The following is a 25,877-nucleotide window of genomic DNA, read 5'->3' on the forward strand; positions in this document are numbered from 1 at the left end:
TAACTTCAGTTACTGGAAGAAGCTTAAATACAGGAATACATGTCTGTCTAATTGAAGTATCAGGTACAGTTAAGTCACAGTAGGGAAAGTGTTGCCCTTTGTGTTCCCAAAAGCTTAAGTCTGCCTCTGGACAGAGGCTTTAAAACCTACTGTGAAGATTACTGCTTTTTTCTTAAAATAAAAGATAAAATACAGCTTCTTCCAAAACTGTAAACATGCTGAAAGAAAGAGTACAGGACAGGTTTACAAACTCAATCTTTCTGTACTTTGAAGCAGCAAGTTCTTACATCTGTCTATTAATACTAGTCAAAAATTACTGTAAGAAGGGGAAATCAATTTGATTAATCTTATGGTTTTAGTCTGTCACCCCTCTTTTTGAAGGAGCTCTGTTCATACAGTACTTTGAAAGTGTGAGGGGAAACCCCTTAAGGTTAAAGGACATCTGCTTGTAAAAAAATATTCTGCGTATTTGTAAGATATTAATAAGCCAGTCTTAGACAGTTGCTTACTCAATAAATTTATTGCCACTTTTTCCAAAGCTTCATAGAAAACTGTGGAAGTTGTCTTAACTATCAGCTGCACGCTCCTGGGCCCTGAGAAAGCTAGCCTTCTTCTGAGCAACACGATCTTTCTTCTGGGCGAGGGACATCTTGGGACAGTTCCATCTGCAATGTAAGGACAGTATTTGATATATCCAGAGCTGAAATAAGCAAAACCAGTGTTAAAAGTGCTGTGCTAGAACATATCTCCACTTCTGTAACACGCTTTTTTCCCTCACAATGATTTAAGGCTGTAGTTAGGGCACCAGAAAAAGGCAGGGCTAGACTGCAGCAGCTTAATTCCTCAAGACACAAGCTCAGTACTGTTGTGACTAGAGTACCGATGGTATCAAGCCCAGTGCAATAGCTGTGCCTTGATTGCTTTTCTCCTAGACCCCTGGAAAATCAAAGTAGTTACGTATTGACAAATTAGTCAGCCTGTCCTCATCAGAAAAGAAGCAGCTTTACCACTGAAAACACCAAGACCTAAGATACAACTTTAAGGAGTTCAAGCTATTCAGGCCACAAGCATGCTCTACTATAAACACATTTTTTTGAATATAGTTGAGAGCCCCAACTGCTGAAGTTAACTCCCCTCAAAATTACACAGAAGTGCCTGAATCTTCATCTGATCTATAACACAAGTTTTGAGGCAACTGTGATGTCAATTACATTACTTATTTTACTCTAACTAAAGTATCTTCAGCAGAGAAGTTGCATTTACGTTAAAGATGACAACAATCTTACCTCTTTTTCTTGACCTCTCTCTTGGGTTTCTTTTCATGGACTGGATTATCCCGTATAGCAGCATGGGCTTTTTTATACATTTCTTCCATCTTAAAAAAAAAAAAAAAAAAACAACCTTCATAATCTGTAGCAGTAGGATTATACATAAAAATCCAAGATACCCTCACCAGTGCATGCTCCAGACACAGGTTTCATCATAACAGAGCCTGTAATTCTGTATGATTGCCTTTAGAATACTTTCTTCATACATAACATGACCACCGCAGCATACTGAAATTCCTACTATAATACTATTTAAACAGCCAAACCCACAACTTACACACAAAAGAGAAAAAGTAATTTTATCCTTATTTTAGTTAGGGAACTAAGGCCATAGAGTAACTACAGACTACTTGCAAGTCTCACATACAGGTTGGCATATTGCAGTTGCAACACTACTAACCTCTGAAACCGACTTTCAGTGCTGCAGCTTCCTTACATTTAAATTAAGGAGGCAGTCTAGAAAGTTATTCTACTTCTACCTAGAGTATGTTTATTTATTAAACAAAAATTATTCCACGCAAACTCTGTCATCAGACATGTAAATCTTAACACTTTTCAGACCCTACCGTAGTACACACTACAAAGCTGCTTCGTAAGAGGGAAAAAGTAATGTTGTCAATCTGTAGCTACTTTTGCAAGTTTTGCAAGAACCACAACAGTCCCTGCATCGCCCCAAAGGATGCAATAATGCTGCTCTGTCACAAAGACAACTAAGGCTCCATAATAGCACCAATTCTAAGAATACTTTTGCTGGTGGTTGGTTAATGCTGTGAAAGATTTTCTAGCTGTATGAAGAGCAAGTGTCTAGCTATAAGCCCTGGACTTGCTTCATTGCAATATAACCTATAAGTATCATTTGTTTAGTAAAATAGATGAAGTTGGCATTTACAGTATAACATTACTTATTTTTTAGTAAAGACTAAGTTACAAAAAACTGGCAATTAGTTAAGTTCACAAAAAAACACAAACCCCCACGGCAATAAAGAGATAAAGAACAAGGTTAAGTTTTCCATAGCCTAAAAAGGGGGATGTGAGAATGTTTGTTTCAAGCTTCAGCACCACTAACTGGGGAAACCAAGCAAGAATATTGCAGGCAGCAAAGACAAGTCATCTCAAAGGAGTTTAACATATGAAAGGAGCACTGTGGTAACCTTACGTATCTACTAGTGTTTTATACAAAATACTCTATTGGGCTATTCTACATTCACCTGGGACCTAGAGGTACCTCTACATATGCAGAAATTGTAAACGAGGTTTGACATGTAGTATATCCTCGCAGCTGCAGAAATGACAGGCTCTGGTGCAGAACTAGGAATGAGTGGGTAGGTGTATAATTTCTATATCAAGGGGGAAAAAAAGAGGTCCAGCTTAAGAGTGCAGTCCTGTAAGCTTAGACTTACAGGCAGGACGTTAAGTTTCACAGCAAGAAAAGAGATTCCACTTTCAAAAGATCTGCGATATACTACACAGCCATTAACGAAGGAAAAAATATTTTCTTTGGATAACATACAACATGAATCATGCTGTTTTATGTATCAAGCTTATCATTACTAGAAGTTCCTCCTCAAGACTTATCATCATCTCTATTAATGTACAAGAGCCAGCCAGATAAATCTTACCCCATCAGGTGTTACATTGTTCTTTATGTACTGGGAGAACTGTTTTTTGTAAGCATCTTCATCCTCCTCCATCAGGTAACGCATATAATCTGCGACATTTTGGCCCATGATATGCTTGCGGTGAACCTCTGCATTGAATTCTTTGCTTTCCGAGTCATAACCAGGGAAGCGTTTGGTACTGTGAAACAGCAGTTACAGACAAATTGCCAAACGCTCTAATTCAGAGGCTAGGTTCCATACAGAAATGAGTGATGTAACAGATTCTCCTACAGGTAACTGCGGGATAGGTTCTCTTATTAAAAATTAAGAGATAAAGAAAATTAAGAAATAGAAATTTTAAATTCATCTCGGCTGCCATCAGTCCCGTCTTGAAACAGTGCAGTACATCATACACACACCATGGACCAACTACAGAGTGTTCAGTCATTGGGAGTATCATCATGTAGCAGCCAAGTCAGAAAACTGGACAATTTGTCAAGAATTAATACACAACATGGCAGAGGGTAGGAAAATACACAACAGAGATCAAGATTTTTTCCCCCCACCGCTGCTAGTGGAAAGAAGCAGTCAACTAATATCAGTGTTAAATAACACTGCCAAAGATCTTGATTCAGACATTCACAGCCTGTGACAGGAACTGTCAAAACTTGCATGCGGAAATTTTAAGTGCAGGTGAACTGCTCAGACCTACTATTGTACTGACAACAGTAGCTAATGTCAGTGGGTTTGTAGCTGATATGTACAGTTCTTCACAGTGAAATTAATACATACACAACATTAGCTAAAGGCTTGAAACAGAATACCAAAGGATATTTACTTAAATGTACTCTATCACTCAACGATTTTAACTAAAAGCAACAAGATGGTTCTTTAGTTTCCGAAAGTTTAACAGCTTTGATAGTTGCAAGATTCCCACAGCACTATCAGAACTGCATTTGCAGATTGAAAACAACCAACGAACCAACCATAAACATTCCACCCCAGAACCTAGGCTATATGATCTTTATCAGGTCGTAACAAAATTATTTCAACGTAAAGTGACAGCCTAAGTTGACTGTCACATACAGAAGCACCTCAGTTATTTCTGAAGGAATTCTTCCAAACATCCAAACAGACTAGATTACCTGTGAGGGATGGACAAACCACCATCCACTGCACCCTTCAGAGCACCGAAGACTTTGTTTCCAGTGGTAGTTCTGGCAAGACCTGCATCCAGGTAGCATGTGAAAGCACCAGGCTTTCCATCCACACTTTCCACATTGTATTCATCACCAGTCACTTCAACTTGGCCTTCATAGATTTTATCAAGGCCAAATTTATTCAGAAGCTGTGGGGAAGGAAAAAGAAACACCAACCACTTCTGAACTCTTTCCATTTACTGACAAAATGAAGAATCACCACCTTAAGACACAGATCTGCAGTAGAATCTTCATGCTTTTAACAAATTTGTTTACAAAAATTAGGCACCCCATACTAATAACAAAGCTTTTAACAACCACCACTGTAAGCATGCCTGTTAAGTTTCAACCTTTTGTTCCAACAGGTACACCAGTGAACTTCAGACTTACTCATGTGCTCATATGGAAACGGATGGATGCTGTTTACATGTTTTCAAACTCTTAAAGGTACATTTCTTACATTTTTATCCTGACTCCCTCCCTCCATCAAACTTAAGTACTGAGACTTAGAAGTGGGCTGCTGGAGTTGAAAACTGTGCTGTCATACTTCTCTCTTGTGATCTGACAGTCACAAATCTATACAGTAAAGAGCAAAAGTCATTATTTAGAGAAGCCCACAGCTTCAGGTATCTATACCAACACACCACCTACGAAAGTGAGCTTTCCCCTCTGTAAAAAAACCTGAGCAGCGACTTCCAGACAATGTGACAGATACTCACCCTGCGTGCCAATAGCAGACCTGTACAGTATGCTGCTGCATAATTGGTCAGGCCAACCTTCACACCGTATTTTGGCAGCTCGTGGGCATAAGCAGCACAGACAATCATGTCGCCTTCGATTCTAGCATAGGCAATCTGAAAACAAAACAACTGTTAGTGTTCTCACAATAATTCTGAGTTCAACTTACTGTTTCTTAGACATCTACTTAAGCTGACAGAAATACTGTATAGGAAGGTCCAAACTGCCAACATTTGCTTGCAGGTTCAAGGGGTTGCATTTTTCTTTTAAAGGCATATGTAAAGAATTCAAATCTGTATTAGGCCAGAGAAAGCTATGTCAACAACTTTTATTTACCTCTCCACATACATCAAGAGGCCAGAAAACTGCCTACAAATGCAACCTTTCAAAGAATCATTAAGGGTACGGATGGATTCTGTCCCACATTGTGCATCTTGGTGTCATATCACACACTTCAGAAAAATGCAAAAAGCATCTGATACAGAGTTTGTGATTACATTGTTACTAACCTTATGGAACGATTTTATTACTGGGTCTGAGATTTTCATCATCTCAGGGGTCTCCTGTGAGACAGCAGTATTATCAGGTATATTTCTACTGTTCCTTTCAGATACAGAACCTTCTCCTTTTGACTCTCACACCTCCTTTCTACATCCAAAAGTTGTCCCCTTTTTGCAGGATTCCTACATACTGGAAAGGCACTATCAGTCAGATGTAAGCACCTGCCACCACTGATTATCATTTTGAATTTCAAAGATAAAATAATCTTGTCAAAGTCTGAACTGACTGTAAAAACAGCACTCTCTACTCTTCTCAGCAGTTTCTTCTATGAAGAAACGACAAACTTTTCTAGCAGCTTCTTTTCTGAGCTTAACAAGATGTATTCATGATAGAACAAACATGTCAAAGTTTTAACTTCAAAATTAATCAAAACATTCTGAAAAAGAAACAAGTGAACCACAGTGAGGAACTGCTTATGATGCAACACACAACTGCATACTTAACAAGCATGAAAAAATGCCTACTATTCCTATTTATCAGTCTCCTTTCATCTCACAGGAAAGCCAAAAGGCCTAGCTGCTTCACACGATCCACATAATATCATAGAAAAAACAACTCTCAAACAGAGAAGACACCTTTAGATTCAGTGCAACAGTCAATGCAGGTTGACAGGTCACAAAGTCAAGTCTGTTGTCTTCAGTCAAGCTAGAAGTCTCTCTTTTCAAAGCACTTTAAATACAGCAGGGGGATAAAAAAAAAAAAAAAATCTTCTCTTTCCCCATAATCTTCTACTTAGCATCATTAAAACAGTACCATCTTATATTACAGATAACGTTGGTGAAAAATGTTGACAGTAGTAAAACATTTTGTATCACGAATACAGTCTATTGCTGATTGTGTCAACATGCAAGATTATTCCACAATATAAAAACTGCTCAGATCAAGCCTAAAACACATCAGCCGCCGCCGCCGCCCCCCCCCCCCCCCTTTCTGTTTATTCCACTCTGGGAAGGCTGGCAAGCAAGTAGCAAGCACCATAGACTTTACCTGGCAAATGATATCTCTGTTGGTAACACGCACAATCATCCTATATTTAGGGGTATTGTACTTGTTTTTATCTTGAATTACCAAACGCTTCCGGGCATAGTAATCAGTTTTTCCCTCTGAAAAACAACAGTTAATAGTGTGGAAAACGTGTGAGAAAAGAGCAGGATGATCCATCAATGGCATTTCATCTTATGTTACAGGGGATTTAACAATACCTCTCCTTCTCCTGAATTTCACTTGGTATCTCTTGAAGTACGCCTTATTCTTGACAACTTTCACAAACCCCTTGAACAAGAAATATAACTAGGCGTTATTCACATATAACCATGTAAACGAGGGCCATTCTAACTAAATAGGCTACAAATAAAACCGCGGTGAAGCCAGCAATAAGATACCAGGTTTGCTTATACGTCTGGATAAAAAAGCATCAGGAAGATGCAATGGAAAAAGACCCCACCACTTAACACCCCGGGGACCCTGCCCTGCCCACGGGCACAGGCTAAGGAGACAGCCCGCGGCTGTGCGCGTTAGGGGGGCGGCTGCCCGCACGGGGGCTGCGGTACCGCGGCACCCCCGCCGCCTCCCGGGCGCTCCCGCCGCCAGCCCCGGCCCTGCCACCGGACCCGCCGACCCGCCGCGGCACAGCGGCCCCGGCACCTGCCGCCGCGCAACCCCGCGGCGGGAGGGCGGGCGGCCCGCCGGGCACCCGCACCGACCACCCGCCGGGCCAGGCGCCGGCCGCCGCGGCACGGGAGGCCCTGTCACCCCCGGCCCCACCGCCCGGGCCCTGGGCTGCGGTGCGGCGCCGGGCCGGGCCCCGCGGCACAGGCTGGGCGCCCACGGCAGCCATTGCCACGCCGGAGCCGCCGCAGCCGGCCCCGGGCCCCCGAGCCAATCGGGCTCCATCCGGGCGAGCGGGGCCCCGCGGCGGGCGCAGGGCGGCGGGCAGAGCCCCCCCCGCCGCACGGGTGCCGGTACTGACCATCGTGCCAGGTACTGTCCGGTCTAGGCCTAGGCCGGGGCCCGCTCCGCACAACGACTGCGCTCCGCAGCAGGGGGGAAAAGGCCGCGCCCGCTGCGCAGCCGCAGCTCCTAGCCTGGCCGGCGAGGCGGGGCGCCGCCGGCCGGCCTGTCCCCGGAGCCCGCCGTGCTGCCCCCTGCTGGCCCGGGGGAGCGCTTGCAGTGCGGCTGCCGGCCCGGCTGCCGGCCCGGCTCCCGCCCCGGGGCCGGTGGCCGCAGAGGGACGGGTTCCCCCCGCCTGCCCGCGGGGAACGGGGCAGAAGCGCCGCTCCAGCGAGAAAACAGCGTGGCTGTCGTCTAATGGCTGCGCGGAAAGTGTCAGGGCTCCCAGGGCTTCCTTGGCTAGCAGTCGTTAGCGAGGGATGTGTCACAGCCAAGGGATTCTTGCCCCAGAGAAACCAACAGCTCCCATCTTACACATCGCCCACTGTGGAAATAGTACGGGATTTGGATTCCCTTCTTTTTCCAGGGAAAAACTCTCACGGTTGATCAAACAGTAAATGATCAAAACATTAAACCAACCAAAAGCCACAAATGGTGCTCCTAAAAGAAATTACAGATACTTGGGATAATTGATATTTGATTAATTAAAGCAAGAACGTGTACTTGCATATGCATGCATACCTGTACTGGGACAAACAGGCCAGCTGGCATCGGTTTTTCTTGACTTTGTCAGAGTAAAGTGCACAAAGCCAGCATCTTTGCGCGTGATGCGTTTCTCTGATTATCCTTAGTCACTTTACTAAAAAACCACAACAACCTACACTAATTGTTATGCATAGACTGGTAGTTCAAAAAGTTATTAATTTGATATAAATAATCACCAGAGAATTAAAGAAATAAATGTTTCCAACATTAGGTAAGTACCAGGGCAGTTCCTACCAGGTAGGTAGGTACCTGCAAGTTTCAGAAATTTTTTAGCTATCTAGAGTCTGAATTTTACATAGCTCAGAATTCTGCATGCTTTTCAATTTTTACATAAAGTAACTCCAGGGGAGCACACTGTCTTGGCTACTTGCTGGTGTATAAATGCCTGCTCTCCAGGAAGGGTCTGCAGGCAGCTGCTGGGCCGTCACTTTCATGAGAAACATCTCATGGTCATGGTATCGTAATCAAGACTTCCATGAGTCTTGTTGTTAAAAAAGCAAAAAAACCCCAACCATTTCTTGTTTTCCTCTGTAAGAAGGCTTTTTTGCTCCTAAAATAGCTCACCATCACCAAAATCAGCCTGTTACCCCACCGCACTTCTGCACGCTTTCTTGTTCATTGTCACCCTGTGGAACAGGGATGCCCCCAGCTGAGCTGCGCAGCCGCACCGCCAGTCCCTACACACGCAGGGCAGAGCGCCTTGGCTTCCAGTGACAGTGCTGCTTGAAGGGGTGGCTGCTGTTCCTGCAGGCTCTAGACGTGTCGAGGTAAAAGGCAGTATTTTCTGTGCTTTAATAAAATATATTTTACTGATGACAGTGACAGGAGGAAAAAAAGCTTATTTGAATTTTTTTCTCTGATGCCACTTGTTGATTTCTTGTGTTATCTTGCATGTGGTGGCTTTACATGGGTATGGTCCGGAGAGCGAGGCAGCACGTGGGGCTTGGAGCAGTGGCTGGTATTTGGAAGTCTCTTGGGCGGATGAAAGCGGTACTTCAGCAGCACCTGCTGCGAGCAGGGTCCCCCCCTCTGGCCGCAGAGCCGCGGGCAAGGCCGGCAGAGGCTGCGCTGGCCTCCCCGGTCCCCCCGCAGCCCTCCCGCAGGAGCAGCAGCTGTGCTGCAGGCCTGCCCCTGGGGCTCGCTCCTGTTCCAAGGGCGTGTTCCTACGTGTCCGGCTATAAAGCAGCGTGTAGAGTACCAGGTGTTCCAGTAGCGTTGGAATCATTTGTTTATTTTTAATTAAGCTGCTATTAGGATCCTTACAGCTGACAATTTCTGCGTGGCTTTGTCCAGCAGTCGCTGTCCTTCAGGACAAGGGGACCGGGCTCGCCGCTGGGCCGGGAGCTGCTCAGGGGCAGACAGGCCCGCCGCTGCCCGTGTAAGCTGACGGCACCGGGCCGGGCCTGAGCCGCTCCTGCCGGGCAGGGCCCGTCCGACCCGAGCCCGCCCGGTGCTCCCGGAGCACGCGTGGCCGCAGGCGCTCCCGAAGGCGAGCCCGGGGCCGGCGCTCGGTGCGCGCCCACAAGCCGGCTGGTAACGGGGCAGCGGCGACCGCAGCTGGGGCCGGGCGGGGGGCTGGCTCCCGGGAGGGGTGTGTCGCCGGTGCAGCGGGGACGGCGTGCAGCGGGGACCCGCGCGGCTACCGGGGCAGCTCGCGACCCGGCTCTCGGCCCACGCGTGAGCAACGGCACCGAGCCCGGCGCCCTCCGCGAGCCGTGGCCGCAGCCGAGGGCAGCGCCGGCGCCTTCCCGCCGCCGTGCCCCGCCGCCGCCCGCCCCGAGCGCGTCCGCAGCCGGCGGGCCCGGGGCCGCCCCTGGCGGTGGCGGCGGCTGCGCGCGGAGTGCGCCTGCGCGCGGCGCGGGCAGGGACGTGGCCCGGCTGCCGGGGCCGGCGGAGCGCGCGGGCCGGCGGGGGAGGGGCAGCTCCGTGGGCCGGCGGCGGGCGGCTGCGCGGGACGCCGATGCTCGCAGCTCCCTGCCGCGGGCAGCGCTTCCAAGGTGAGGCGCGGCCGGGCCCGCGCTCCCGCCGCCCGGGGGTCGGGGGCGGCCGGGCCTAGGCGGGGCGCGGCGACCCCGGCCGCGCTGCTCCGTCCTCTCCCGCCGGGCTGTCCCCGCCCTGCGGCCCCCGCCGGCGGTCTGGGGCCTTCCCGCCGCGGGCGAGCAGGAGAAGCCCGCTCCCCTCAGCCACCCGCGGGCGGGGTGACGGGAGGCCGTGCTGCGCGGCCCTGCGGCCGGCCCAGGGGGCTCCGGGCCGGCGTGCCCCGGCCCTTCGTGCCTCGGGCTGCGGCGGCGCCGGGGCGGGGTGTCGGCAGCTCCGTGCTGGCAGCGCCCTGAGGTGCCGGCGGCGGGGAGCGGTCCGCGGGAGGCTCGAGGGGGTCCCTCCGCGGAGGGCGGCTGCTTCCGCCGCCTGGCGGGGGTTGCGCCGGGCCGGGGCCGGGGCTGGGGCTGGGGCCTTCCCCTCCCGAGAGGCCCTTCACGGGCCGCCCGGGGCTCGCTGGGCAGCGCCCGCCGCCGTTAGGCAGCGCGGGTGGCACTGGCTGCCAGCGGTGCGGTGGTCCAGCTGTAATTCCTAGTGTCGCTTTTCCGGAGTTCCGTGTAATTCCTGCAGGCTTTCATCGTTGCTCGTCAGAGCACCTGTGTATCTAACGTGGAGCTGCCGTGCCACTCCGAACGTCCAGCCCGAGCTGGAGGTAGCACTGGCCGTGTCAAAGCGGTGCTTCACATCAGCCTGGGGCAGTTTTTTCTTTTTTTCCGAAGATGACACACAAAAAATGCAGGAAGGAGGCAAATTCCTGTGGAGAACTGACAATATTCGTTGTACTTTACTTATCACCAAAAGTATCTGTGAAAAAATTTAAAATTTGTTTCCTGTATTTTTTTAATTCCCATTACTTCATGTGCCTGAAGGAGGAGGTAACTGGATCTCGGTTGTTTTCCTGGCGGATAGTCTTTAAAAGTGTTCTGTGTAAATGCGCCTCTTCCCTTCTTTCGATGTGCAATTTCTGCTTTGATCGTGATTGCGCAGCTCTATATTTAGACTTGGAAAGATTCAAGGTTTATTTTGAAGTGCATAGATATGAATTCCTTTTCAGGTAAGGATTAGGAGAGGAATTAAAGGAGAGGAATTTCACTTCGCCGGTGAAAAAGAGGGGCCTGAGGAGGAGGAAAGCATGCGGTGTTATGAATCTGTGTTGACTGAATCTGATAAAGGGGGATGAGAGCAGCTGTGGTGATTGCCACTGAGTGTCTGCCCAGCCGGACAGCACCTCTGAGGGGAGCAGATGTTTGGAGAAGCTCCAACAAAACAGCCCTGCTTCCTCCCCAGATCTCTTCCTACTCTCCTGCAGACTGAGGCTTAGGGACTTCCTGAGCTGCAGCTTGGTGGCTTGGATTTTTATTCTTTTTTTGCTGTTTTGGTTGGGGTTGGTTTTGGTTTTATTTTAATTGCTCTCCATATATTGTCTCCTGTGGACTTGTTTGATTGCTTTTGAACAAGTAAGCAGGAGATGGTTGGAGAGTGGAATGGTAGAAATGGAGTTCATGGAAAGGAAGGGGTGGGAGGAAAGCCTTTACAAATTTCCCAGAAGAGAAGGGGTTGGGGGGAAGTGATGTGTGTGCACACTTACTGTCAGTTTGCTTTCTGGGTAAGGTTAATAATAAATGGAGAAGTAATAAAAATTATAAGGGAAGTCCTGTCAGTGGATTTTGGAAAACAAAATTGTTTACCTTGCTAATTGAAGGTTCTAATACCATGATTTAGAAGGGGGAAAACAGCTAAGTTGGGGTATGCATACTTAGTATCATGCTTACGTTTTCTTACTCTTCCTGGGTTTTCTCTTAACTTGGAGGAAAAAAAAAATTAATGCTTAAGGAAGAGACATAGTAGAATTTAATATTTTAGGTGTCACTTGAAGTGTCAAGTGCATGGTTTAAAAGAAAAATCTTTTCTGGTGGTCTGAGAAGAGGAAGAAAGCCTGACTTTGAATGCTGTTTTCCTGAACAACCTATACTTCCCTTGATTGCGTACTATTATTTCACTTTTTTCCCTAAGACCCAATTAAAATAGTTACTGGTGGTTTTGTTTTTTTAAAGCACAAATAATACATATTATAGGAGTAAATAATTTTGAGTTATCTCCTCTGAAACTCTTGAATATATGTCACTTAAGTTTGTAGATAGTGTGATGAATTAAAGCTTTGTGTTGTACGTGTTTGTAACAGCTGACATCATCTGTCGGTAAGATTTTGATTCCTTTAAATTGGGAATACTGCCTTGCTTTTGTGGTAGTCATTTGCTCAAGTGTCTGTAGTTGCAGTGTGTCCTTTTCTTCACCAGCAAGTGGTGATGGGGATAAATGGGTGGTGGGTTAGCAAGAGTGCCGGAGCTCCTGTATTGCTTTGCTCATGTTTTGTGCAGTTGTGATGCGCTTTTGTTGTGTGCGTGTGTGCAGAAACTGTAGTCTCACAAGGTAGCAGCAGAAGTGATTTAGTGAATCATAGCTTTTCCTTAATTACTCTTAATGTTGTTTATCTTCCTGTGAACTCTGGAAACTATTCAGTTAGCTGTGAAGTGGCGTTTCGGGGAGAGCCTGGGAAGGGTTGTGCCTGCTGTAGGATTCAGGCAATGAAGAGCAGGATCTCCTTTGGGTCATGGTGACAGAGATCGTGCTTTGGTCTTCATGTTGTTTAGGGCTGTGTAGCTGTCAGCTTCGTTTGCTAATTGTCTGTACAAGTGATCCTTCCGAGTCCCAGCGAGGCAGTTATTGTATATTTGGGCATGAAGTACTGTACTAGGGTTGGGCTTTACTTTCTCGGATGGGTTTTTTTATCAAAATCTGTCATCTTGTCTGATCTGTATTGTTTTGTAAGCTATTGAAAGTCTCAAACTCCTGAGTTTTCTTGTGCCCTATTGTCATGACTAAGTCTCAGTGATTCTTAGCATAGCATTAAATACCTGCTTGATGACATCATAATGTGTTCTTGATCCTTTTTAAAAAAATGGTTAAAAAGTATAATTATATTGTGATGATACAGAATTCAGACTCACCAGTATCTTATACTGTATTAACTATGTATTTTTCTTTGGTTTCATCAGCTTGGCAGATGGGGCAAGTTTTTCAGTAGTGGATTGTTGTTGCCGAAGTTTACCATGCACATCTAACTAAGAGGATGTTAGAAGAGTTTACTGTTATTTTTGTTATAGAAGGGTAGAACTATTGAATGTTGCTTAAAATGGGTGTCAAAAACTAGTACCTACCATTTTGAACGTGTACTGTCCACATTGCTATATAGAGTGACTTTGTATAGAAGTTAGTTTTACATCTCTAATTTTTCAGGTGTTCTTCTTGATTATACATAGTTCAAAAACCAAACTACTTTCAGGCATAGTAAAAAGAAATTCCAACTTCCATGCTCTCTGAAACAGCAGAGCTAAACCCCAATATTCATTAAGAAAAGTAATTTAATTTCCCCCCCACCCCAGAATGCATTGGTGGAATTTTATTGGTTTGGCTGAAGCTTTAGCAAGTATTTCTTAGCCCTTTGGAAGAAGAATCGTGATCAGTCTTTCTAAAGAAAAAATGACAAAGGCAAATTGAAAGTCGATAATAAGACAATTACAGACCATGATAGAATGGGTTTGGGATTTTTACATAATCTTTTTGGTGTCACAAAACTGGCACTAAAAATTATCCGTGTTTCATTGATCTTCCTTGCATTTTTCCACTAGTAGGCCTTTTTGAAAGAAGTAAATAGGCTCTTTTTTCCAAAGGAAACTGTAAAAGTCAGTGGTCAACTAATCAGAAAACAGCTGACTTAATTTGATGATGAGTAGACATACCATTTCTCTGAAAAGCCATCTCCCTTTTCTTTATTTAATAACTGAGGAAAATTAGTTTTCTTTGAGTGGTGTGCTCAGAAAAGGCTGCAGGAGCACTGTTACAGACATCAGTAGTGTGGAGGAAGACCCTTCTGTAGCTATAAAAAGATATTTGCTTCAGGTTACACTGTAAGTGCTTGTGAAGGCAAGTTGTGGATATACTAAGTAAATTGGTGGGCAAATTTAAATGTTATCACAGATGTTGGCACGGGTTGTGTTAAAAGAATTGACTATTGATGTGTGCACCTGTGTTTGAATCTGCATTGCTTACTGAATAGTTAATACAACTTTCCTATGTGGAAATTACTAAATTGGTTACACTTCTCACTTTTAAAACTCTTTTGTTTCTTGTTCTGTCAGCAGCTGCAGGTTGCAATAAATTTTTGGCTCACAAGTAAAGCTGGTATACCAGTCAGTAATTTTAGAAACTGGTTTACTCTTCTGAGTTTGAGTGTAACTGATAGAAAGTTGACCTTTTAGTTGATCATTTAAAGGAAAGAAGAGTAATACCCTGAAGGTGGGGTCTCACCAACCTCTGTCACCTTATTTGTGTAAAATTCTACTAAGTAATTAAAGAAGTTTCAAGTGTTACTATATTTTGTAAGGCCATGCCTATGTTCTTCAGTTTCTCCATCAAGTTTTATTTCATATGTTCCATTGGAAAGGGTACAGCTTGGTAAATGGGAGATGAGCATTTTGGTTCTAGCCTGTAGATTGTGGCATGAGTTTATCTGTGTAAATAAGGAGAATTACACCTAGAAAACACTTGGGCTGCCAGTACATTAAAAAAAAAAATATGTTGCCTGGAACAGTGTGTTTTCATGTTGCCAGGTATTGGATTCTTTTAAACTTACCGATTTAAGTCCTTGCAAATTTTGTATACTTTTTAAAATGAAGAGTTGCGTTAAAAAGGGTGATTTTAATTAAGTCTCAGTGAACACTTAAAAATATGACTTAGTTGTTTCTCACATCCAAAATATGGACCTAAGACTTTAGTAAATGTAGCTGCATTTATATCCTTTTGTTTGTTTATTTTTGCCAAAATGTAGTTTAGATGCTAGTCCTGGCTCCTTTCCAGGAGGAAGCTGGCTAAAAGCAGCACTAAGGAAGCTAGGCTTCAGGGAATGAGTAGGAAAGTAAAATTTTTAGAAAGGGGTTTTAATGATAAACATATGTATCCATCAATGTATGTTACTTTTTTTGTAAATGCCTGATGATACTTGAACTGCAAAGAAATTATTAAGTTGCATTTTATTAAAAAGAAAAGAAAAAAAAAAAGAAGAAATATTCCCATCTAGTGCATAAACAAACTGACTGCAGGAGTTGTTTTTTATTTTAGCTGATTAATTTGATTCTTCCCTCTGTTTTGTTAGCCAAGGGGTGGTCCATCAAGTATATGTGTGTGTCACTTGGCATGCTGAACCTCAAATATAAAGATGTTTTCCAAACCGAGGTCTAAGAGAACAAAGGAAGATCCCCGTTGAAGTTTTTTGCTGTCCAGTATTTTCTCTTGCGACTCTGAGGAGCACTCGGCCATCTTTTGTACAAAAGTACTATATCTAATTCATGTGCCCTGGGAGGAAGGTCTCTATGAGTTCCAGAAGGTTGTGACATTCCTATGTTAGATTTGAAATTTTTTTGATAAAACGTGATCTTTAAATGGGTGGAAGATAGTGTCTGCAAAAGCACTGTGGTTTGTCTTCTCAGCTGGTGTACCGGGACATTGGCTGCCAGGCGGTAAACCATGCTGGGCTTCAGAGGTAAATGAAAACCTGGAATTGTTCTTGGAAATAAATAGAAATCAATACAATTTGGTCAGTGATTGAAAGGTTATTCATGTGACTTTGAGCAATGGTTTTAACCTTTATTGGATCACTGCAATGTTTCTAATGAAGTACCTTCTTAAAGCATCTTATCTATTAGGTTGTGATGTTCTGTAAGTGAACTTGCAGCTTCAGGTTTCTTGTTTCGGATGTTTTGGGACCATCAAAACCCCAACATGTTAAGAGTCTGAAGATGACTTCTAAACAGTGTGTATTTACTACATGATACTACAGAAAGCTTGCTGATAGCTGAAGATTAACACAATGTAAAATGTTATACTGCTTTATTCTTTGTATTCAGAAAGACTTGGAGAGCTAGTGAATATCAAGCGAAATGGAAGCTGTTGGATGCTAGCCATGATCATATTCCTGATTATTTTAAGGTGATACTACAAGAAAAAACAACAATATAGGAGTAAATCTGGACTTTTTCCTCGGACTTTTTCCTCGGACTTCAGCAGAAATCAGTTATATGAATTTGTAGTTTAAAAGATATAAATGATGCTTATAGTGAAACCATGGTTGAGCCCTAAATTAGGATTTTTAGTTTGTCAGGAAGCATGATAACAGGCTGGTTCACCAGCTACCTCTCCTGCATTTGTCATTGACTGAGTCAGTTTCATTTATTCTTCAGATGTTAAAATGCTAGTAGCTTTTTTGAAGCAAGCAGGAGACTGGGTCGCTGGAATGCTATATAACTGGCTTGAAAACCACATACACAATTTCAGCTCCAATTATGTGAGACTTCTTTTTATACGTAGAATAGTATGAGAGTTACTTCCTGTGTTCTGGAAGTTCCCATTTTTTTTTCTTTTCAGGAGGAGAAGAAGTAGTAGAGAGTATATAGCATACGCAGTAGTGCTTGTGTAAGGCTTGCAGTTACTTTTACTTTGTCATATGGTAAGAATAGTTGAGACAGTATTTTGGCTAATCCAGGTAACTTAACCTTATTACAGATTTTCCTCAGGGAAATGTAGAATATAGGTATTAAGCTAATTCAACATGTACAGTGAAATATCTTTTAAAAGAAATCTAAATGTACTTTTTAAAGAAAAACAAACACTGTCTGTCTGGCGAAGGCAAAAAGACGTGGTAGTGCTTTTTGGGCTTACTGTAAGGTGCTGCACACTACGTTGGGATTCTCAGGGAAAGGGATTTATATAATTGTATGTAAGGTGGGCTGCTTCGGTCTACCTTCAGCTAGCCTTACTTAAAGTATTTCGTATGCTGCTCCACTGCAGCATTCCTTTGAGTAACTCAAAAATCTAAATACACTATTGTACTTCTTGGTAACAAAGTGCTGTAATCAGCAGCTAATTTAAGATACTAAGCATAAAGTTGAGATACTGAATTTCATGCATTTTGATTGGCATATATAAACTGCACATTATATGTGTCTGTTTAATATCAATATAAAATCTATCATCTTTGCAGTAGCTTAAAGTACATAGCAAACAAGTCTGTGCCTTGCCTGATGGCTGACCAGCTGGGTGAGAATTGCTGGTAGTTCTCTTTTGCTCACGGGCAACTGCAGCAGAGCAGAAAGTCTGTAATAGTTACATCTTGTCCCCCTCTTTAATATTTATTAAAGATAAATATTTTCAAACTCATTATCACACATTTATTTAGGAGGAGTCTACATGGTCTTAGGCAGGCAGATGCAAATGAATGCTTCTTGTGCTCTTGGTCTGTGGGCAAACTGAGAGCGGTGTAGGTGTTCATATGGCTTGGAGCCCCAATGAATGTACCTGGTTAGGAGCTGGATGATGCCTGCTCGGTCCTCTGTGTCCTCCTGCAAAGGGAAAAGGCAGCATACCCCTGTACCTGCTTGCCTCCAGACCTGGCCATCCTCAGCGGTAAGTGTTGGTGGCCCTGGGAGTAGACCAGGAGCAGCATTCGTGTTCAGTGTCTGAACAACTGACAGGTTCTTGAGTGAGACCCCTCAGGGGAACAAGCACATTTTTAAAATTGATTGATTCTGGTTTTGATCATACATTAATAATAATTAATAATGGCTTGATAATCCTGATGATGCTCTTGATTTGGCATGCTTCGCAGGCAGTTTTATACTCTTCAAATGTAGCTTGAATTTCAGCATCTGAAGAATGCTGGAGTTAAGGCAATCGATTCTCTTTGAGTATTTAAAAAAAATGGCTGAGGTGAGCTGAGCTGAGCAAAGAATACTGTTAGCTGGGGATTCCAGCCTGGGCTGGTTAGCTGAAGGGATGGAGAGCTTGTGTACATCTGGGATGTACTGGGAGTCAGCAGAGCCTGGGCTCAAGCTGTCTGCGTAGCTGCCGCCTGCGGTACGCAGTGTAGCACAGAAAGGTGCCAGGTAGAGCAGTTTTACAAGTGGGAGCACTTCAGCGGTAAGGTAAGGCAAGGCAGAACAGAATGGAAGTAGTGTATGTGTATGTGCTTAGCGAGAGGACGATGGCAAAGGCAAAAGTCCTCTCTCGTGTAGTTAGATTTGTTGCTGTGACCTAGCTAAGATTTTTGGGACAGGCACTGTGGTGTATCTGGCTGTCCTTGTCAGTGCTACAAACAGTTGAGTACATGACTGTGATCTCTTCTGCAGTAATGAAGAGTAGCAAAGGGAAGGATGCTTCCTAACTAAAGCGTGGAGCATCGTTGTTGTAGCCAAAAGGGAGACACTGCTGTAGGGCTGCAGAAATAACACTGGTTAAATAATAACCAGTTTTTAAAAGAAACATTTGTGTAGGAAAGCCTCGAGGACGTTCTGTCCAAAAATACAAAGAAAAGTTTAAAGGTTTAATGATACTGGCTTTCTCGAGTCTTTCCAGAATGCTGTGTAAAGCAAAATCGCGTCTCTAAAGCGGGGAGGTGTTAAACCAAACGCTCATACAGGTTTTCCTGTTTCCTGGAGTTGGTGATACCCAGTGAAAGCATCTGCCATTGCTCATACTGAATTTATTCTCACTGATATAACTAAAGGCAGAAGGACTAATTTCAACAACTTGATAGCTCTGTGATTTTTAACTGGGGGAGCCACAGTTTCTCTGAAAGGGCTGGAGTGAAGCCATTAGCTGCTTCCTAAGAGGAAGAGGGAGAGAGATACGTATCTCTTGGGAGTCAGTAGGGTTCATTTCTGTACTACATGTGTGTGCTGTCATAGCAGTGGGAGTCAGTAGGGGGGATTCACTTCTGGATTATGTCTGTTGTCTTAGCAGTGGGACACAGATTTCTTGTTGCGGGGGTTGTCAGCGGAGAGTGGGAAGTAGCAGTGGTCTGTGGTTTAGTGACAGCTGAGTACAACTACCCTGTTAGCTGGAACAGTGTACGTGGAGTTGAAAAACTTATGATGCGCAGTGGGGATTTTGGTTGTTTATTAAGAGAAGGGTAAAGAGTTGGAAGGGCAAGTAGGAGTGCTGTGCGTGTAGTTGTTAGGAGTATTGATGTGTTGCTTCTAGAAAGGTTTTCTCATTTTCAGATTCCAGTGACCTGTTTTCTGGAAGGCCTTAAGTCACTTGTCAAAGAATAACTCCATGAAATCTGTCACTGAACATAAATTTTGAAATTAACCTAGGTGAAATGATGAAATATGAAGATGCTGTTACTCTATTCTACTTTGGGAAACTGATAATGAGCTGGTGGTGAAATGCCTTCATGTCTAGGTCCAGGAGTCTTCACTGATGGTGACAGTTTAAGAGAGCTGGCTTGAGATTTTTTAGGAAACTCTAGAAAAGCCTGGCAAAGGGTGTGTAGGCTGGATTCGTTTGCTATTAGATAAGATTATTTTTTTCCTATTTAGCTTGGCCCTGGAAGACTGCCATAGCTGTTTTTCCATCAAACAAATTCTTCATGTGTTTTTGATACAAACTTCACTGTGAGCCTTTTGATCTTCAAACATTTGCTTTCTGCAGGTGTGCATTTTGCTTGCTGTATGTGCTAATGCTTTCAGACAATTGACTAGGAATATTTTTTGGGTACTAATTCTCTGAATACCTTCTAATGAAACTCTGAGCTGCTTTTAGAAACAGTAGTATTGTTAGACACGTCGTTGCATCAGCTTTAACTGCTGTCTTGCATGGTTTTTCTTAGTACCTTTCTTGACCATGCTTTTTCTTAGTAATCTTCACATAATTGGCTTCCACAAACCTCTGCATGAATTTTTTAATGCCTAATGATGTGTTATTAAACAAATACTAGTAAGATTCTTGACTTCCATTGTCCACCCCACCCCCTGCTTTGTCTATCTTCATGTGGAGTATGAGCCCCATAACGCGTAAGCCAGACTCAGCTTGGATTTACTTCTTTACTTTAAGTGTTTCTAGTTGTTTTACTTTGTAAAGAGGTAAAAAGTGTATACTTTCTCTTCCTGTTTCTGTCACACCGGCTATTACTCAAAGTTATTGCTTTTCTAATATTTATATATCAGATTCTTAGAATGGGCGTCTCTTAAAACCTGCTGTGTAGGACAGTCATTTTTGCTGTATTGTTAAGATTGGCCTTGTTTCTGCCAGCATTTATTTTTGGAATAGCTGTATCGCTTGTTATATTTTAAGCAGTTTTAAGCCTTTGAGAAGATGATCAGTCTGAAGGGAGATGTATGAGTTACCTTTATTATAACACTGTTTTATTCAAAGTGAAACAGCAGTAATTTATCCTTCCATAGCAATAGACAATAAAGGATATTGATTGAGTGAAATATTAATGCATGTGTTAGATTTGAGATTTTGAAACCTCTAGCAATTTTTATTCCTTTCTTGTATAAGGAATGGTGTCCAGTGCTAGCATTGGAAGTGATTTTTCAGATTATCTTTAAAAGACTGTGTGTTGGTTTGGGGGTTTTTGTTGTGTTTTTTTAAAAAAACTCCACATTGCTATACCTGAGTTTTCCTGTCCAACAGTGACGTAAGAACCAACTGGAGCCTTTCTGATGTTAGGACCTTACTTTTCCCACCTGTGCTTTGTATCCCTGGATCCAAAGATTGCAAAATCTGTTACTGTTTCCAGAATGAATGTTAAGCATATGGAAATTGGAAACTTCTTCAGAGTCCTCTAGGAGAGGTCTTGAGTGTCATGTTGCTGGTGTAGAGGAGTGGGGTTTGGCCTGTAGTGTTCCTCTTGTTTTCTGAAGGCCTTCCTTTCGATACAGCGTGAAAATAGAATCCTGATGGATTTGATTCACACAAAAGTTCATTGTAGTAGTGTATCTAAATAAAATCTGCTTTAGCAGCCAGTCACTCAGTCTCTGTACCGTGCTTCAGATAAATGCAGGGTGTGCTGAGGTGGGGTTACCTTTTCCAGTTGAAACTGATTTAATTTGATTCTACTAGAGGATCTTGGAAGAGTTTTCCTGTAGCTCAATGTCGTCAGTATCTTAGCAGTTACTGTATAGGTTGTACTGCAGAATTGTTTCTGACAACCATTGAGCAATGCAGTGTTTTGAGGAAGTCAGCAAAAGTCAAAATAAATAGTTGCCAACAGCACCCCTTCAAAGAAAGTTCCTCTTCGATGCTGGTTTTGAAAAGTTTTAACCTTTGGCTAGGCAGCTGGTGCTTCCTGGAAGGTGCAGCTAGATTTTCTGTGAGTTGGGTGGTGGAAGAACAGAATTCTCTGAATCACTGTAGGTCAGAGCCTCTTAGATTTTCAGTGGCTGAAGGAAGCTTTAGTGAGGGGTTCATTAGAAAATACCTCCAGGGGCTGCTGTTCGTTCTTCGCCTACTGATCAATGAATTCGTGGGGCTGCATGACTGGTCAAAAGAAGTAGCAGATTATGATCAGCTGCAGTCAACCTCCTCATTCCTGAACCTGCAGTTTCACTGCCTGCCTGCTCAGAGCTCCCTTCTGCTCTTGTTACACCTCTCACTTTTCTTCCGGGACCCCTCGAACCCCAGGCTTGGCCAGGTGCTGGCAGTGGGATCAGGGTTCGAGGACACTTGGTGTAGGGGTGACCTGAAAAGAAAGTGAGGAAGGAAAAGAGCTGGCAGCATGAGACCTTAATGAGCTGTTAGAGATTCCTAGACATAAGTTCTTTGTGACTGTTTTCTGCACGTGGACAGATGCCAGAGGACCTTTTGCTTTGGTGTAGAGTAGAAGCGTGGTGCCCCTGCTCCTCTATCCTGCCACTGTAGGGATTAATAAAGGTGAGCAGTGGGAGGTCCGGAGTGTTTACCCTGGTATACTCGTACTGCTCCGGTGTCCGTTGGTGAAGTAGTTGACTGTATCTATTTTCTACAGTTTCTGTGCCATTATTATATAAAACATCTCAATAATTTCTATTTATTTTTGTAATGGGAAGTCTGAGGTGATCCTGTGGTATTCCTGTACTGCAGAAATGAGCTTTGTGAGTATACGTCAGGAATTCCTCAAAGTCTTTCTTTGTGGATTTGCAGCATGCATACATGTTACTTGTTCTATAATATTATAATGCTGTTGATGCTTGTACTGCTTCTGGCAGTCTCATGTGTTCTGGAGAAAAAATCTCAATGTCACTTCATGCATATTGTATCTTTTTTTCCCCTTTGTTCAGTACAGCAGGTTAACTGAAAATAAGGTGTTAAAAAAAAGACAACTGTTGCATCCTCTGCTTTTTGTCATCGTAGGTGGCGACAGACAAGGTTGCAGGAAAGCTGAGCTCTACTCTCTCATGGGTGAAGAACACTGTATCGCACACCGTCAGTCAAATGGCCAGTCAGGTGGCAAGTCCATCGGCCTCATTACACACTACATCCTCCTCTACCACTCTGTCTACACCTGCATTGTCACCATCCTCACCAACACAGCTGAGTCCAGACGACTTAGAATTACTCGCTAAACTTGAGGAACAGAACAGGTGAATGGATAACTTTTTTTTTTTTTTTGTCCTCTTACTGTAATGAGACTAAAATTGGGTTATTGCAGTTTCACCTTAGAGGCTGTTAAAGGTGGGTTGGGTAAAAATTTGTGGCACAACATTGCAATTTCAAGGCCCCAAGGTTTAAGAACTTTTGTTCTTGTGCTGTGTTTTTATGAGCTCTGTTTTTGTGGAGCTCTAAAAGGTGGTGTTCTCTCCTGGTTTTACGGGAGTGTTTATAGCTGCCTCTGATCCTAAGAAATGACACTGGAGCCATGTGGTTTTCAGTATCCAATTTAAAGAGTATCTCAGGAATGAGACTTTCATGTAACCACTTTACCAGCTGAGATCAAACCTATAATTTGTTAGCTTTTTCAAATCTTAAAGATATCTGTGTTCTGTTTTCTCTGTTTTTTCCATTTTAACCCAGTTCTTGCTTTCCACTGTATAACCCATTATGTTTAGAGATAGAACAGTGTTCAGCTGTCTTCCTGCTGTTACACTAATGGTGGCAGATGCATTTCTTAATTTCATGAAAAGTAAATTCCTCATCAGTCCTTTCTTCTCATCCAGGCTTTTCTTCTGTGTATTAAGCAACCGTTTTCTTGGCAGCCTTTCAATGAGTGTGTATTTATCTGCACCATCTACAGTTCAAGATGCAACTTTCAGTTGGATCAGTTGCTCTTGATGTGCACAGTGATTGCAAACTGGCAGTCTCACTAAGAAATAAAATTGAGCTGTGTGATTTCTTAATGCTGAACTGCCAGAATCTGTACTTATTTGCATTTGTGAGGCAGGACTTAAGTAATCTGACCTCTTGAAAAACTTGATTATATTTGACAAGTATGTTTCAGTAGTTCAGGAGAGTCTGGCTGTGAAGGAGAACTTAAGCTCCACATAGGTGGTAAATGTAGTGGATAACTGCAGGGCTTTGCTACCTCTGAAGATTATCCCTTGTGCTGTTGTGAAGTTTGATAGTTTAGCTCATACTAGATTCTGTTCCAGCTTCTGCTAGTTGTGCTGGACTTTGCGCTGAGGCAGTTGAGGTACTCCTTTTTTTTCTTTTTTCTTTTTTAACTCCGCGGATGTAGTCATGAGGGTAGTAACGTTCAGTAGAGGAAAAAGTAGCTGGGAGGAGGAGGGGCTAATGCCATTGTGTCACCTGTGTCCTCTCTTGTGTTCTAACAGCAATACAACTTACAGGGAATTTGTTGTACGTGTCCAGTTCTTGACTGAGAATGGAAGGCAGCTTCTAGACCCACCCCATCCTCCTCTTCTGGTTTATGAGATTGTCTCTCCTTCAAAGATGAACTTTACATAATTTTTATTATGCAAATGAATTTTTTTTAAAACCTAGTTAAAGTGCTTTTAAGAAAGCTGATCTGCATTTAATCTGAGGCGTTCTGCTCAGTTCACAACTGAGTGACTAACTTGTGTGACAAGCAGTAATATCTGTTCTTTGGACTGCTTATCTGTGTTGGAGTGTAATGTCTTTACATCTACAGTCACCTCATGAAGCCCTGCAGTTGGACTAGCTTACTTGTCGAAGGAAGAACGTGAGCTTGGGCTTGCTAGGCGTTCTAGTCAGCTTTCTTCATTTAGTAAATAAGCTAGCAAATCTTGTCTGGTTTTACTTAATTTTAGGCAGCCTTGCTCAATCCTGCATTAGTCTTGTGTGTAAATTCTAATTAGAGGCTGTCCTATCAAGTGTACCTTTTCTCATGAGATACTGCACTTTAATACAGCAAGTTGATACTCTTATGCTGCGTGCGCTGCTGTTTCAGAACAGTTTGAATCTGCATTTTAGCACAGTGGGACTTTGTTGACGAGGAATTGTTCTCTGAACACAGGGAACTATTCTTGTGTCTGCTTGCTGGAAGAATTGCTGGTGATGGATATTTTTAAAGGTTTCCTTTATTGTTGGCTTTTATGTCAATAAGGAGAGCATGAATTAAACAGCTAGAAATGGAAAAAACTCAAATTATTTCAAGAGGTGTCTTGTAGCATTCTGTAATCCAATTATACTGAACATCCCCTCAGAATAATGAGGTAGCTCAGTCCAGAGTCCTTGTAGATCTGTTTGCCATTGGTAAATCATTTATAAAGTTTTAGGTGAAAGAAAACAGTGACTAAATACCACAGAACTTGATGCTTACTGTAAAAAGAACTTCCCTTTTTCAAATCTAAGGACAATGAATTTATCCAGGTAAGGTCAACTTACAGAAACTTAGTATAACTTCTATAGAAAGCTGTGAAACCTGAAAGTGACTAGTTAGAACCTTGTTTTTATAATTGTAATGTTTATTCTGTGGTTGTTTTTCCTTTGTGATTACTTTGAGTTTGATCTTTAGCCACTGTCTTAGACTGAGAGGAGTTCCATACTGTAAATTTTCCTTATAGATCAGTATAGGCCAGATTTCTAAACATAAAAAAAAATGTGTTTTCCTCCCTCAAAACAAGGTTTTCTGCATTCTATTAGTATGGACTAAATTAAAATTAGTCTTGAAACAAACTTGTGTCCTGTGTCCCCCCACCCCCCGGCAGTACTGTTTAACCCTTTTCCAAACAAAATGCTACTGCAGAGACTGTACTTGTGGTCCTCGTGAATTAAATTTCTTTTTTCCATAACTTCCATAAATACCAGTAGGTGAAAGCTGGGAACCGGGAAGGCTAGTATAAATATTACAATATAAGTCAGGTTATAATTTGTTAAATATATATAACCTAATCTGACCCTGCTGAAATGCTGGGGGGTGGTCGTGGTGCTGTACCTTCTTAATGCAGCTGCATTAAGAAATTGTGCAACCACATCACTTGGATTTACAGACATTGGGGTTGTTGGAAGTTAAAAGCACAAATGAAACCATACAGCAAAACACCTTCTCAAGTTAGTCTGAAATCTTACTCTTACCTAACATGTAGTCTAAAGAAATTCCCCTTGTTGGGGGCTCGATATTAGTTGAGGATAAACAAAGCATGCCTCTTTGCCCAGAATCCCCAGCTGCTTGCAAAATTGATGGCCATCTGACAGCTAACAGGGGAGTCTCTTCAGGCAGCTTATCCAGCACTTGGCACATCTTTATGTATACCTTGCTGCCTGATAACCCCAGTTCTTCTGTCTGAACTCCATGCTTTAATTACACATTCATTAGCTATACTAACCACTTTTGTTGCCTGCTCCTCTTTCTTTAGGTCTGAGATTTTCCCCATGCATTTCTAAAACAGTGTGTTGATTTGTGAACGCTTGTTATAAAATTGCTCCAGGCTTGAATTATTCTGTCTGTATTTATACTCTCAAAA

General features: G+C 43.3%; 2 protein-coding genes and 1 non-coding gene across 8 annotated transcripts in view; 1 reads left to right on the forward strand and 2 right to left on the reverse strand.

The window, feature by feature from the left end:
• Positions 1–501: 501 nt before the first annotated feature.
• Positions 502–7,548, reverse strand: RPL5 (ribosomal protein L5). The gene is made up of 8 exons (XM_055724235.1): positions 7,394–7,548; positions 6,627–6,696; positions 6,412–6,527; positions 4,845–4,979; positions 4,072–4,274; positions 2,948–3,125; positions 1,287–1,375; positions 502–665 (listed from the first exon to the last, which is right to left on the reverse strand). Exons 1-8 carry the CDS (start codon positions 7,394–7,396, stop codon positions 566–568), a joined length of 894 nt encoding a protein of 297 aa, XP_055580210.1. The 5' UTR covers positions 7,397–7,548; the 3' UTR covers positions 502–565.
• LOC114017634 (small nucleolar RNA SNORD21) lies at positions 3,298–3,394 on the reverse strand. The gene has a single exon (XR_003562796.1). It is a non-coding gene; the product is annotated as a small nucleolar RNA SNORD21 (small nucleolar RNA).
• Positions 7,549–9,920: 2,372 nt separating the features above from the next.
• The window catches only part of EVI5 (ecotropic viral integration site 5), an 82,905-nt gene continuing 66,948 nt past the window's right edge, over positions 9,921–25,877 (forward strand). For 5 of the 6 annotated variants that reach the window (XM_055724222.1, XM_055724223.1, XM_055724227.1 and 2 more), the window contains exons 1-2: positions 9,921–10,076; positions 22,348–22,577. In XM_055724222.1, the coding sequence (XP_055580197.1) occupies positions 22,429–22,577 (149 nt within the window). In that variant the 5' untranslated portion in view covers positions 9,921–10,076; positions 22,348–22,428. Of the gene's footprint in view, positions 10,077–22,347; positions 22,578–24,694; positions 24,784–25,877 lie in introns of those variants that run through there. The other variant, XM_027814450.1, reaches the window with a different exon arrangement.

Source organism: Falco cherrug, chromosome 12, assembly GCF_023634085.1.
Source record: "Falco cherrug isolate bFalChe1 chromosome 12, bFalChe1.pri, whole genome shotgun sequence".
Classification (NCBI taxonomy): domain Eukaryota; kingdom Metazoa; phylum Chordata; class Aves; order Falconiformes; family Falconidae; genus Falco; species Falco cherrug.